General features: G+C 41.9%; 1 protein-coding gene across 2 annotated transcripts in view; it reads right to left on the reverse strand.

The window, feature by feature from the left end:
- The window catches only part of GPC6 (glypican 6), a 1,229,042-nt gene that overhangs the window by 564,418 nt on the left and 648,533 nt on the right, over nt 1-16,091 (reverse strand). For both annotated transcript variants that reach the window (XM_060233620.1, XM_060233619.1), the window contains exon 3: nt 3,348-3,739. In XM_060233620.1, the coding sequence (XP_060089603.1) occupies nt 3,348-3,739 (392 nt within the window). The remainder of the gene's footprint in view (nt 1-3,347; nt 3,740-16,091) is intronic.

Below are 16,091 nucleotides of genomic sequence, written 5' to 3' on the forward strand. Positions count from 1 at the left end.
GAGCATTAAATCAGCTACAGGGCTTGACTGCATTGGGTTGATCCAGGAGCAATTTCAGCTCAGCAGTAAATTCCAGAGATGATGTGGGATCTAAGCCAAGCACCTAAGGCACAAACATCTGGCTGATTCTAAAACCTTTAGTCACATGGGAACAGAAAGCTGCATTTCTGAACATTCACAAAATATGATCGAAGGACTTTCATTTCTTTTGTCTTTCAGAAATGTGACCGTGTTAGAACTTGGCGACTAGAGATAACACAAAAAACACAGCCAAAGTACTATATGAAGAGCTCTACAACAAATTCAATGTTTTTTCCCCCTTCAATTAAAACTGCAACATGGTCTAATTTACATAACAAATTGGAAATGAAACCATTATAAACCTTTCGAGGAAAAGCTGTATTGTAACTAAAAGCCTCCAAGTATACTTGCCAGAAATCCCATATTATGAGTCTGGAAAAAAATCTAGTTCCTTTCTTCATCATTGCAACAGCTTCTTAAGCTCTGTGAAATGCTTATGTGCGCACACACAGACACACACGCACCCCATATAAAATGCCATATAACACAATAACGGGGATCAAAATAGAGAAAAAAATGGATTGGAAATGAATTACTTCTCTCTGGCCCTGTTCACACAGCGTGTTGAGTCCGTGTTAAACTGACCCGGTTCTGTTCCGAATATCTTTGTTCCGGATATTATCGATCAGACTGCCATACTGCAATTCAAATCACTCCACAGTGAAACTGTCTTCTGCCGTCCACATGACGGCACCATGTAGTTCTTTTTTTCTCCACTTATATGTGCATTGTGCGCATGCCACATTATGTGCATGCACACATTGTGCACATATATGTGCATAGGTAAAAAAAAATTATGCAGTTATCCGCATATCACTAAGTAGTAAAAAAAAAATGGCGACCGTAAACCAGATGTCTGAGGCTCCTTTTGCTCTGGGACAGCCTTCAGACATCTGGAAGTTGGTCGAGAACTATCCAGACGGGGAAATCACGAGATGAAACCAGAAAACTCAAAAAACACCGCCAAGGAGCAGGTAACAAAATACTCAGATTCCGAGAGGGATTGGGGAAAGGGGGCTACTAAGAGTTAATACTGGGAGGCAGATGTTGCTGTCTGATCAGCCACTTTTAATCCAGTATGAAACAGCAGCGACAACTGATTATACTGTACGTCTGAACAACCCCTCTGTGTCACTTGACCTTTGGGTATCTGTCAACAATGCAGAGCAAAGTACCAAAAATACTCTTGGTCCTTGTGGCCAACCAGAAGACCAACAACATGTGTCTCTCCCCTCAGGAAAAAAAAAAACATGGGAGGATCAAGTTTTTCCACAAAAGATGTAAATGCTTTGTTAACCGCAACTCACCATTTTCTCAAACAGAGCTCCTTCATCTGCCTCCATTCCCCTTGTGTGTAGCCTTTTAGAATGTAAACCTAAATGTTTCTTATTTAGAATGTGGCTTATTTTGATTTGTGCACAGCTTGTAGTTAATGCAGTCATTCAAGAAGAAAGCAAACGGTGAAGCTGCAGCCCTCTGAAAGCCACCACTGAGGATGGAAGGACTCTCCTGAACAATATGCCATGCTGGCTATGGAGGGGATGCAGTGATGTTGTTCCATGTTGATCGTGCGCCATTCGTGACGCTTGCTTTACCCTGTAAATGTGAGGGGAGAACATTTATCAGACTTCTCCCCCCCCCCCCTCCGCAAATCCTCCATTCCACCTTGGTTAGGACAAGAGTCCTCAACATGGTCTGTGGGTGCAATAGTACCTACTGACACATTTCCTGGTGCCTACCAAGTGTTTTTAGAAAGTTGGTATGGCCAGGTGTGGCTTTTGCCCAGTAAGACTTCTGACTGCCCACTGGAGATTTGACTGGCAATGTAGATTTTTTTAAAATGTTGCATTGGAAGGAATCTTTACTATGTGACTGAAGGTAAGCTGCAGCAGCCATTTTGTGAGGGACTTTGTTTTAACATGGCAGCCATTTTGTGGCTGTGCCCACCATGCCGCATCCAAATTCCAAATGTGCCCACAGTAGGGTTGCCAGGTGCCCTGGTCACTCTGGCAGGGGGATCTGGAGGGCATTCTGGGGGTCATTGCACCGTGTCACATAATGTGCTGACATCACCAGGAAGTGATGTAATCGCATCAGCAATGCTGGGGGTGACACTCTGGTTTTTCAACAAAGGAAAGGGAAGGCCCTCTGTGCAAGCACCAGTTGTTTCTGACTCTGGGGTGATGCTGCTTTCACAACGTTTTCACGGCAGACTTTTTACAGGGTGGTTTGTCATTGCCTTCCCCAGTCATCTATGCTTTCCCCCCAGCAAGCTGGGTGCTCATTTTACTGACCTCGGAAGGATGGTAAATTCACCCTCAAGTCATAGAGTTTTGCCCCAAAACCAGTGTCTTTGCACAACATCCCCAATGCAATGATGTCACTTCATGCAGTGACATCCCTGTTTAGGGGTAGGGTTTTCTCCAGTGACCCCCAAAAACTGGAAACTCGGGACTGGCAACCCTTGCCTGCAGGGTCAAAAAAGGTTGGAAATCCCTCATTTAGGAAGATCCCTGACCCATTGCAGAGGCTTTTGGGGCTGGGGATGGCACAGGAAGGTCATGTAGGACAGCTGGGGTCATCCACTTGCATAAACTCCTTCTGTATAATCATGTTTGGATCTAGCTTAATTACGCAATGGCAATCATGAGGACTTCTTACCAGCAGTACCTACTACCATCATCAACTCAGTCAGTCCACTGACTTTTGATATATTGGATACCTCAGGCTTTTTGGCAAGGATGCATCATTCACTCAAGGGGCGCACCCCTCCCAAAAGTTCTTACTTTGTATCACTTCAGACCATTGATGGTGGGAATCCCATGTGTGGATGGGTGACCATGGTAGACAGGTTTTTAGAACACCCTGTAGCTTTCCACTCGTGGGATCAAACATGCATCTCTTGAGTTGTAATCTGAAGGGGCACAATTGAGGAAGTGCTAAACCATATTGGCTTTTTAAAGTCATCTTTGAGAAAATGTGAGAGGGGATGCGGAAAAGGTTGGCAACCATGCCTCCCTGAAAGCAATGGCTTTTGACATAGATAAATGCTGTTCTGCTTTAAATAGAAAGCTTGCCGTACTGCTATCATTCTGACAATGTCCATGGGAGTAAACACGGTACAGCTAATGCACACACCAACTTCACTTTTAGCTATAATCGAGACACAGATGAAAAGCTGCACACAGCAGCAGAGAGCAACTCAAGTCTCCAGCGAAGCAATTCGAAAGAAAGAGCCAAGAACGGAAAGAAATCATTCTGATTACCTTGGATACCCTGTTAGCAACTTCTCTGCCCACAGTCAGCCCCTGAACAAAGGTCCTCGCAGCGATGAAAGCTCTTGTCACTTGAACCTTCAGTTTCCTGGGTACATCTCCAAAAGGCTTGAGCTGGTCTGTGTATTTGCTTACACACTCCAGATAGTCCTCAGAGAAATGATACTGGGGGTTTATGAGCTGGAACATTCGCTCTAATAGCCGAGCCCAGAAGTCGTTCAGCATTTCCTCCAAGTTCACGTTGCCTCCTGTGTAATACCTTTTCAGTTCTATAAAGAGTTCCTGGAATACTTCTGAATTCTGCATGTACAGCATCCCATAAGTCCGTACAAACATATCGTTTAAGGATCTTTCCGCATTCTCCAAGAGTTCTCGGAAAAATTCTAGACAAAAAAAAAGCACAACTGTAAGGATTTTTTTTTTTTAAAAAAAACCTTGACTAACAATCAATAACCAGACTAAATGCAACATTAGGTTGAATCCTATGGATTTCTTTCTCTAAGAAAAAAGCCTTTTGAGTCATGGGAAGGCACCTTGCGCTAGAGAAAGGTGCTTCCATTAGCAGAACAAATTCACAGGATCCAAATCCGTAACTATAATAATGAATCCAGCACCTCATGTTTATTACGACCTTTCATGTACTGCTTCGAGGATGACATTTGCTCAAATCATTTTGTTGCCTTAGTCATTTTCTTTTTAAAATATGCATGGCTGATCCAATGAACATTGGCCAGGAAACAAGACCCATTGCGTTCAGTGGGGCTTACACCCATTTACATTTCCACTGGACTTCAGCTTTATATTTGAATTGAAAAACATGGTGTTGTTTTTTTAAATCACATTAAAAAAAATAGAGCTTGATGGATTCCTAATGAGAGTTCAGAATCAAAAAATCTATATCTCTAAATGTTAAATATGCTTTTAAGGAAACTGCTTTGAAGGCAAATCTCTTTATTCTTCAAGGACTGCTTAAGTACTGAAACACCTACCACTTTGTATCTGCAGGTATCAAATTGCAGGTGTTCCCATTTTTAAGTGTGAAGTATGAGAGAATGAAACATTTAGGCAATGGCATGCCTAAAGCAACAAGCTAAAACTAAGAGATGAACAAAATTAAGCAGTATAATAGGTTCAGCACAAGAGGATTTCTGCTGGATCAGACCAGCCATCCTTATAGTCCACCATCTTCTTTCACACGGTAGTTGACTACTGGCCTTGTGGCAGTGGGGGTGTTACAAACAGGCCACAGAGATCAAGGCCTCCTCCCCATTGATGTACATGACTGGGGACAAGAAAGTCCCCTTGAGTCTCAAAGGGTAAAGGCTCCCGACTCTCACATCCTGTTCTGAGAGTTATCTGACATCCAAGACTCAGACATGGGGATTTCTCAGAACCTAAGGAAATGGAGAGGGAGGGAAGAGGTCATGGTATAGACCAGGGGTGGCCAAACTGCAGCTCGGAAGCCACATGTGGCTCTTTCAAACATATTCTGCAGCTCTTGAAGCTCCCAGCATCCTATCAGCTGGCTTGGAGAAGGCATTTTTCTCTAAATCTCATATTTAAACCAAGCTAGCTGGTGCCTTGGAGAATGCATTTAAAGTTGCTTTCTTTCTTCATCCACCTCCCCATCAATCTTCCTTCCTTCCTTCCTTCCTTCCTTCCTTCCTTCCTTCCTTCCTTCCTTCCTTCCTTCCTTCCTTCCTTCCTTCCTTCCTTCCTTCCTTCCTTCCTTCCTTCCTTCCTTCCTTCCTCAAACATCTGATGTTCATGTCTTGTGGCTCTCAAACAGCTGACATCTATTCTGTGTGGCTCTTATGTAAAGCAACTTTGGCCCCCTCTGGTATAGCCCAATCTTATCAGATCTTGAAAGCTAAGCACGGTCAGTACTTGGGAGGGAGACCACCAAGGAAGATTCTTCAGAGGAAGGCAATGGGAAACCACCCTTCCTTTTCAATTGTCTTGAAAGCTCCTTGCTAGGGTTGCTGTAAATCAGCTACAACCTGATGACACTTTACACACAAAGACACAAGGAAACAGAGAGTCCAGAGTTATTAACACTTGTGTATGTTTTCAGATACAGCTCAGGATCTGATTGGTGCTGTGGGCAATGGTAGGACCAGCTACTCTATTTAAATCCTCGGCCATACAGTAGCAGAGAAGAGATTAAAAAGAATCCCACCGATTGGACAAACTCATCAATAATCAGGAATAGACCCAGGGCTTTTTGTACAGGGCTCTTCTTACAGGGCCTCCTGTACGCTCTTGGAGGATTAGCTGGAGTTGTGGCCGAATATGCAAAGGAGTTCCTGCTCAAAAAAATGAGCCCTGAATAGACCTCAGAACCAAACATGAAACGACGAAGATTTCTCATCCAACCATCCTGAATGCCAAGCAGAATAAAATTATCTCATTGAAAAGGCTGTTTCTTGGACTGTTTCCTCTCTGCTAGGTCTTGCTTTACCTACACACATGCTCAGGACTTTTTTGGAGCAGGAACAAACAGGAATGCAGTTCCGCCTGGCTTGGCATCAGGGGGTGTGGTCTAACATGCAAATGAGTCCCTGCTGGGCTTTCCCCACAAGAAGCCCTGTGTGAAACAATGCTGATGTCAAGGGGGTGTGGCCTAATATACAAATTAGTTCCTGCTGGACCTTTTCTACAAAAAAAGCCCTGGACATGCTTATGTCCGAATCATATATGCACCCACAAGATCTCGACCCAAATGGGTGTTCCATTCACACAGCTCTGGTTTTGCTTCAAAGAGTTCTTGGAAATCCATAATTCCGTCTCATCTCATCTAATCTGAGCAACTGAAAAATGAGGTGGTTTCTTCGTATACATCACGGCCTGTCCTTGAGGCATTATAAGGCTCGGCTGGTAATACGTCATATTATTTGCTAAGTCTGTGCGGGGGTTTTACTGCTAACTTTTGTACTGTAGCCCTGCAGGTTCCACCCACAAAAAACTGGCTCCCAATGCGCTTTGATAGCATGATTTGGCCCTCGGTAGCTATTATCAGAGGCATTTTGTTAGCTTGGATGAGTATTATTTCAGTACAAGATAGTAAAGTCAGGAAAAAAAACAGTTTTATATCTTTGTAGTAAGGAATGCAAACATTTGTTTCCCTTTAATAAGTTGGTTCTGGCTTCCTATGCTATTCTGCCAAATTCCTGTTTACCACACCTTCCTGTAATATTTATTTTTCTATACAAACAAAAGGCACCATTAATAATTGTGGCCTAAAGAACATTTGTATACAGCATTTGTATACTGCGCAAACACATTACATCATATGACTTAACACTTATGAAGTGATATTCAGACATAGGATAATCTATTATTATTCTACATCAAAATGATTACTATGTCTAAAGAAAAGAAATTATGGTGACTAATGTTGTTAAAAGGGTGAAATTAGACATTATGGGGGAAATGTAAGATTCTGAAGCCCCTTATTTTCCTCACAATACTAAAGTGAGGCAGGAGGCATCCGAAAATGAGCAGAAAAGGAACTGCTTAAGCATTCCCCCAATTACTGACTCTCTCATGATCTCCCATGATCTGGGATAGAGAAGGTAGAAAAATAACTACTTTTCTCCCTTTCTCACAATATGAGAACTCGTGGACATTCAATGAAATTGCTGAGCAGCTGGGTTACAACTGATAAAAGGAAGTACTTCTTCACCCAAAGGGTGATTAACACCTGGAATTCACTGCCACAGGAGGTGGTGGTGGCTACAAGCATAAACAGCTTCAAGAGGGGATTAGATAAGCATATGGAGCAGAGGTCCATCAGTGGCTGTTAGTCACAGCGTATTGTTGGAACTCTCTGCCTGGGGTAGTGATGCTCTGTATTCTTCGTGCTTGGGGGGAAGGGCACGGTGGGAGGGCTTCTAGCCCCACTGGTGGACCTCCTGATGGCACTTGGGGTTTTTGGCCACTGTGTGATACAGTGTTGGACTGGATGGGCCATTTGCCTGAACCAACATGGCTCCTCTTATGTTCTTAAATGGTTTCCCCAGCTGAGCGCTGAAACCAGAATGCACCAGTAAACACTGGAGAATGGAAGGGAAAGGTAGAATCATTTGCACAGAAAAACTGAGAAAGCAGTTGTGAGAAGGGTTAAATATTCTTCTACCCCTCCTGCCAAATCTCCCCATTTTATGAGGTTTAAGAGCAGGTGTTCGCTGAAGGAATATCTGTCTTTCTATAATATATTTAAAAAGTCAAATAATAAATAAATTCAAATGGATGCTTGGCCGTGGATTCTACACCAGCCATTACAGTACTTTTGTGTAGGGTTGCCAAGTCAAATTTAAGAAATACCTGGGGACTCTGGGGGTGCAGCCAGGAGTCATTGGGGGTGGAGCCAGGAGCAAGGTTGTGACAAGCATAATTTAACTCTAAAGGGTGTTTTGGCCATCACATTTAAAGGGACTGCACACCTTTTAAATGCCTTCCCTCCATTGGAAATAATAGATAGGGGCACCTTCTATTGGGGCTCATAGAATTGGACCCCCTGGTTCAATCCTTTTGAAACTTTTTGGGTGTTTTGAGAAGATGCAGCGGATGCTATGCTGAAAATTTGGTGCCCCTACCTCAAAAGGCAGCCCCCCCCCCCGAGCCCCAGATAACCATGGATCAATTCTCCATCATACCTTATGGGAATCAGTCTCCATAGGGAATAATGGAGTGCCCAGAAGTTGGAATGTTTAGTGTTGGGAGAAAACATAGACATTGTGGGAATTTCAGAAACTTGGTGGAATGAGGAGAATCAGTGGGTGATTCCTGGATATGTTATATCGGAAAGATAGGGAGGGAAGGGATGGAGGTGGGATGGCTCTGTATGTCAGAGAGGGCATGCAGTCCAGTAAGACTGAGGTCAGAGAATTAGATTCCCTTCTAGAAATGCTTTGGGTTGAAATAGAGGGCCCAAAAGGAAATTTAACTATGGGAGTTTATCGCCCACCAAATCAAAAGATAGAGGACGACTATAATATGATGGAAGGCTTAAAGATAGTGACTAGACGTAAAAACTGTGTTGTCATAGGTGATTTTAACTACCCACAGATTGAGTGGGTCAATATGTGTTCTGGTCGAGAGAAAGAGATTTTCTAGATGCTCACAATGACTGTGCTGTGGAGCAGATGGTCTCAGAACCTACCAGGGGTGGGACGATCCTGGCTTTGGTCCTAAGTAATGCCCAAGACTTGGTGAGAGATGTAAAAGTGATTGCACCGCTTGGGAGCAGTGACCCTAACGTTATTGATTTCACCATCTGTATAAATAGAGAGTTGCCCCAAAAGACCAGCACAACCACGTTTAAAAGGGGTAAATTCTCTGAGATGAGGAGGCATGTGAAGAGGAAACTGAAAGGAAAGGTAAATACAGTCAAAACCCTTAGGAAAGCTTGGAGGCTATTTAAAACTACAATCCTAGAAGCTCAGATAAAATATATACCACAAGTTAGGAAATGCACAAACAGGTATAAGAAAAGGCCTGCATGGTTAACAAACAAAGTAATGGAAGCTGTAAAAGGTAAGGAGGACTCCTTTAAGCAGTGGAAAGCTAGTCCAAGTGAGATTAATAAAAGGGAACACAGGCTGTGGCAAATCAAATGCAAGACTGTGATCAGGCAGGCAAAAAGGGACTATGTGGAGCATATTGCAAAAAACATAAAGACCAACAATAAAAATTTCTTCAAATATATTATAAGCAGGAAACCAGCCAGGGAGGCAGTGGGGCCCTTGGATGACTAAGGGGTCAAAGGATTACTGAAGGAGGATAGGGAAATGGCTGAGAAGTTGAATGCATTTTTTGCCTCCGTCTTCACTGTGGAAGATGAGAAGTGTTTGCCTGCTCCAGAACCACTTATATTGGAAGGGATATTGAAAGACCTGAGTCAGATTGAGGTGACAAGAGAGGAGGTCCTACAACTGATAGACAAATTAAAAACTAATAAGTCACCAGGTCCGGATGGCATACATCCAAGAGTTCTGAAAGAACTCAAAGTTGAACTTGTGGATCTTCTGACAAAAATATGTAATCTTTCATTGAAATCTGCCTCCGTTCTTGAGGACTGGAAGGTAGCAAATGTCACCCCCATCTTTAAAAAGGGTTCCAGAGGAGATCCGGGAAACTACAGGCCAGTCAGTCTGACTTCAATACTGGGAAAGTTGGTAGAAACCATTATCAAGGACAGAATGAGTAGGCACATGGATGAACACGAGTTATTGAGAAAGACTCAGCATGGGTTCTCTAAGGGAAGATCTTGCCTCAGTAACCTGTTACATTTCTTTGAGGGGGGTGAACAAACATGTGGAATCAGGGGAACAAAGGTCAGGTAGGGTTCCAAATGGGCACTGGAGATCTGCTGAATGATTGGAGATCTCATCGAAGGATCCTCATCAAAGGCTCCTTAGTATGCTCGAGAGCCATGGAGTAAAAGGACAAGTCCTCTTGTGGATCAAAAACTGGCTAATTAATAGGAAGCAGACAGTGAGTATAAATGGGCAGTCTTTGCAGTGGAGGACGGTAAGCAGTGGGGTGCCGCAGGGCTCAGTACTGGGTCCCATGCTCTTTAACTTGTTCATAAATGATTTGGAGTTGAGAGTAAGCAGTGAAGTGGCCAGGTTTGCAGACGACACTAAATTGTTCAGGGTGGTGAGAATCAGAGAGGATTGTGAGGCACTCCAAAGGGATCTGTTGAGGCTGGGTGAGTGGGTGTCAACATGGCAGATGAGGTTCAATGCGGCCAAGTGCAAAGTAATGCACATTGAGGCCAAAAATCCCAGCTACAAATACAAGTTGATGGGATGTGAACTGGCAGAGACTGACCAAGAGAGAGATCTTGGGGTTGTGGTAGATAACTCACTGAAAATGTCAAGACAGTGTGCGATTGCAATAAAAAAGGCCAATGCCATGCTTGGAATTATTAGGAAGGGAATTGAAAACAAATCAGCCAGTATCATAATGCCCCTGTATAAATTGATGGTGCGGTCTCATTTGGAATACTGTGTGCACTTCTGGTCACCACACCTCAAAAAGGATATTATAGCGTTGGAAAAAGTGCAGAAAAGGGCAACTAGAATGATTAAAAGTTTGAAACACTTTCCCTATGAAGAAAGGTTAAAATACTTGGGGCTCTTTAGCTTGGAGAAACGTCGACTGAGGGGTGACATGATAGAGGTTTACAAGATTATGCATGGGATGGAGAAGGTAGAGAAAGAAGTACTTTTCCCCCTTTCTCACAATACAAGAACTTGTGGGCATTCAATGAAATTGCTGAGCAGTCAGGTTAGAATGGATAAAAGGAGGTATTTCTTCACCCAAAGGGTGATTAACATGTGGAATTCACTGCCACAGGAGGTGGTAGCAGCTACAAGCATAGGCAGCTTCAAGAGGGGGTTAGATAAAAATATGGAGCAGAGGTCCATCAGTGGCTATTAGCCACAGTGTGTGTGTGTGTGTGTGTGTGTGTGTGTGTGTGTGTGTGTATGTATATATATATATATATATATATATATATATATATATATATATATATATAAATTTTTGGCCACTGCGTGACACAGAGTGTTGGACTGGATGGGCCATTGGCCTGATCCAACATGGCTTCTCTTATGTTCTTATTTCCCCCCTCCCCTGCTTTCTGATGACCCTAAAGTGGGGGAAGGGCCTCCAAACTGGGGAATCCTCTGCCCCCACCTGAGGATTATAACCAACGAACTGGGATCACAGTTCATATTACCAACACTAAGAGAAATAAACACTGTGATGTACTGGCTAACAATGTTTTGTAAAACCATTTAAGAAAAACCTTTTTAGAATCATCTTTTTATACATTAGAACTATACTAGAAATGTCCATTCACGTAACAATATTACAAGAAAGGTCCATTCTTGTAACAATCCAACATTAATGCTCTTCTGCAACATCTTTTACTTCAAGTTCTCTCATCCTGGAATTAACAATTTAAAAAACTAAAAACTATCTATTTCCATTCAGCTTTGTGGTATGGCTTGTTATTGTCTTGGTTTATTCCAGGATGAGAGAACTTGAAGTAAAAGATGTTGCAGAAGAGCATTAACACTGGGTTGTTACAAGAGGCTGGTAACCCTGAAAGAAATAGGAAGGATTACTCCTGAGGAAGTTTATTGACAAAATGAGTCTATATCTGGGTGCTCATTGGACCCTTCTTGGAATATTGTAATGTGAATGGACATTGCTGATGTAGTTGTAATGCATAAAAAGATGGTTCTAAAAAGGTTGTTCTTAAATGGTTTTATTAAACACTCTTAGCCAGTATATCACAGTGTCTGCCCCACCTGGGGATTGGCAACCCAGCTTCTGAACCTACAAATTTTACTGTTCCTGCTGTGAAGCCAGCTAAAAAACATAATTATCCAAAAAAGGCTGACTGGAAGTTGCCAGGTCACAAGGCAATTTTATTCTTTTCAAGCCAGTTGGATATATATTCATGCTTTTTGAATAGAAATAGATTGGAATTAAGAGCTGTTCAACAAATCAAACACTTGCTTTTTGGTCAAATATATATATTGTATATATATTGTATATATATTTGCCTGATTTAAGAAACAATGTCAAATAAAGTTCATGGTTGTAGTCTTAACTAAGGTAAATATTTATTGTAATATTTCTTATACTCAAGGAAGTATAATTTAACATGATTTTAATAGTCTTAGAACTGTTTTATAAGACTCATTTTAAGCTATTCAAGTTTATGTTCCTTTTGTGCTCTGGCTAGGGGTTCCATTCCCCTCCCCACCAAGTAGCAGCTAGAGAAAAACTACATAATAATAATAATAATAATAATAATAATAATAATAATAATAATAATAATAATAATAATAATAATAAACATAGGAGTGTTGCGTGTGGCTCTACATTACTTCAGGCAAATAAAAAATAAATAAAGTGACACAGAGTAGCTCTAGGAATTCTGAGCAATACTATGAATTACCATTAGGGTTGCCAAGTCTAACTCAGAAAATACCTGGGAATTTTGGGGGTATGGCCTGGAAACTTTCCCATTCCCTAAAATACATAAATAAAAACACAGCAGTGCAGTTCCCCTGAATGCAGTCCTCATTTCTTCATTTCCCAAGCAGCTGGCTGCACTTCCACTCCCCCCCCCTCTCTCTCTCACACACACAAACACACACATACAAAGCAGCCAAAATATACACAGTTTGGAAGCACACACTTTGTGGTCTCACTGAGGCAATTTACTCACTATGGGAGTTATTGAATGCTGCATACTCAATCAAGTTCTTTAGACCAACACAGGGAAACCAGAAGTTCTCTCTATTTAAGGGTTGCAAAACAACGGAGGGAGGTGGGTGCTTCCCTAATTCCTTCCCTTTCTTCCAACAGCCACATTGTTCTTCAGGCTCACCCTGCGCCCATTCAGCCTAGCTCCAGAGTTTTAAAGGCACACGCACCTTTCAAGCCTTTCCCAAGTCTTCTAAGTCTTCTGAGGTGGAAAGGCACATGGAGGTTGTGGGGGTGGGCCTTCTCCCTGCCAGCTTGCTGTCTGGGGGCTAAACCGGGGTATCCCCCGCTGGGACCTGGGAACTGTCAAGCCTAACTAACACAGAGTTCCCAGTGATTCCTAGAACTTACCTATGTCAGTTCCATTTTTTTTAAAACCAGAAGTGACATAGTGCATCATGCCCCCCATATCCTCACTCGTAACATTCCTAGCTCTGGCTGAATTTTAATGCTGAGTTTTTAACCTGTTATTGTGCTGTTTTTGTTATGTTTTATTTTAGAAGATTCTGTGGAGATGTGGCATAGAACTTTTTCTAAATAAACTGGTAATAAGTAAGATCTCCCGTTCTGTGGCAATAAATATTCAGATTGTATGGTTCCTCACATAGGATGTTAAGTCCAAGCAGAAAATGGGAGATGTAATCATACATATTACAAATATATATTTATTGGTGTTAATGCAAAGGATGGATTTTGTAGAATTTTCTTAACCTGTAGAGGGCTATCATTTGTCCTCAGGTTCAAATAAAACTGCATTTTAGACAGTCAAATTTATGAAATCTATTATTAGGGATTAAAAAAAATTGTCCGCCAGCTAGTATTTTATTGATGCTTAGTTTTTATTTGTCTTAACTAATCATTGTTTTAGATGTTTATTTGCCACCTAGAAGCCGCTGGCAGAAAGGCAAGATACAGATCTTTTAAATAAATAATAAACATAATATTAAATATGCAATCATACTTAACTGAATAAGCTACAAGGAGCTAGTGGATGAAAAATGGAAAGCAAAAGGAAGAAAACAAGGCAAAAAAAATAAAACATTGGAAGAAAAATAGCAAGTTATCAAAGTGGAGATGACAGAAGACATATTTCTTGTTGTTTTAGAGATAATTCTTACCAAAAATCCTCATAAAGCTTTAGCCAGAGCTATCATAATAACATTTATTCCAGTATATTCAATGCTGATCAGATTTCAACATGGAACAAGAGGTTTTACATGAATACATAAAGCTGTCTTACACTGATTCAAGCCATTGGTCAATCAAGGTCACTCAAAACTATCTACTCGGACTGCAAGCGGCTCTCCAGGTTCCACAGTCTTTCATATCACCTATTAACTGATCCTTTCAACCAGAGGTTCCAGAAAGTCAGTTTGGTGTAGTGGTTAAGTGCGTGGACTCTTATTTGGGAGAACCAGGTTTAATTCCCCACTCCTCCACTTGCAGCTGCTGGAATGAAGAAGAAGCGGATGATGATGAAGATATTGGATTTATATCCCGACGTCAACTCCAAATTTCAGATGCTCAGAGCAGCTCCCAATCTCCTTTATCTTCCTCCCCCGCAACAGACACCCTGTGAGGTGGGTGGGGCTGAGAGGGCTATCACAGCAGGTGCCCTTTTAAGGACAACCTCTGCCAGAGCTATGGCTGACCCAAGGCCATGCCAGCAGGTGCAAGTGGAGGAGTGGGGAATCAAACTTGGTTCTGCCAGATAAGAGTCCGCACACTTAACCACTACACCAAACTGGCCTTGGGTCAGTCATAGCTCTCGCAGAGCTGTCCTTGAAAGGGTAGCTCCTGTGAGAGCTCTCACCCTCTCTACCTCACAGGGTGTTTGTTGTGGGGGAGGAAGGTAGAGATTGTGAGCTGTTCTGAGACTCTGAAATTCAGATTGAAGGGTGGGATATAAATCCGATATAATTTCTTCTTCTTCTGCAGGCAGTGCAGATGCTGCACTACTGAATCACAGCTAGGGTTGCCAGGTTCCCTTCCAAGTTTGGCAGGGGTATTTGGGAGGCATTGGGGGGTGGGTGGGGACATCGTGTGATGCCCCAACATGCTGATATCACCTATAAGTGACATAATTGCATCAGGGATGTTGTACAGGGGACACTCTAGTTTTTGGGCAAACTCTATGGTTAAACTGGGCTTAAACCATAGAGTTTGCCTGAAAACCAGAGTGTCCCCAGCAAGATGTCCTGTTTAGGAGAGGTGTTCCCCTGTTGGCCAGCCAGTGCACAGCAAGGAGAAACCCCTGGAACTGGGACCTGGAGGCTGGCAACCTTGATCAAAACCCTTCATTATACAGCTGCCATTTGTCTTTAAATCTCTACAGGCTTTAAAAAAGCCTGCAGACTGTCTGTGTTTTAGACTATATGTATGTCTTTAAATTTGAGCAAGCTGAATGGCTGGGGCAAGTAGGCAGAGCCACATGGGTCTTCCTGGTGGGTTTGTGAAGCATGTGGGAAAGGAATAGAAGCAAGCAGAGTCCCTCTGTTTGTTTGGAGGCAAACTCTACCCCTAGACTGCTCTGATTTTGTTTTCCTGTTAGTCTGAATAAGTTGGTTGAAATACAGTAGATGGTTACATTCAGTAACTCCTGTGAGCAAATTGCCCCAGTAAGATCACAAAGTATGTGTGTACTAACTGTGTTTATTTTGGCTGCCTTGTATGAGAGAGTGTGTGGGTGTTCACTTTCATTTTGTGGAAGTGCAGCTGCTGGGGATGAGGAAATGAAGACTGTTTTAAAAGGAACTGCACTGCTGTAATTTTATTTATTTTTGGGAATGGGGAAATCTCCTGGCTCCACTCCTAAAGTCCCAGGATATTTTCTAAGTTGGACCTCGCAATGTTACATTTACTCATTTGGTTTAAGCCCAAGTTTACTATGGAATATATGCATTTGCAAATCCTTAATATTTCAGACCAAGCAAATTGGTTTTCTAACAAAAGATACATCAGAAATAGATTTGCCCAGAGCTTTCAGATTTGGCATCCATTTTGTGCTGACAAGACAGATTGTACAGGTAACTGGTAGTGAATCTGGTAACAGCATTTCTTTCCCCTATATTTTTCATTCATTTGATGGAAAACCTCTCTGTTATGGCTCTCTCTTGAACAGCCACTACTGTTCCCACAAGGTCCAAGTGAAAACATCATTCATAAAATAAATCAAATGTCTACAGCACGTTGCGCACTCCCACACCGCAGGGCATATAACAACGATGTACACATTTTAAGTATAATGTTGAAAACTCCTTTGCACCAAGCATTCTGCTTTGAAGATGACGGTGGAAAAATATCCCCCCAAAAAAATCTGCCTTGAAAACAGTCCAAACAGCTCAGCTTGTACTTATTTGGTTTTTAAATATATATATATATATATATATATATATATATATATATATATATATATATATATATATATATATATATATATAT

This window comes from Heteronotia binoei, chromosome 3 (genome assembly GCF_032191835.1).
Source record: "Heteronotia binoei isolate CCM8104 ecotype False Entrance Well chromosome 3, APGP_CSIRO_Hbin_v1, whole genome shotgun sequence".
Classification (NCBI taxonomy): Eukaryota; Metazoa; Chordata; class Lepidosauria; order Squamata; family Gekkonidae; genus Heteronotia; species Heteronotia binoei.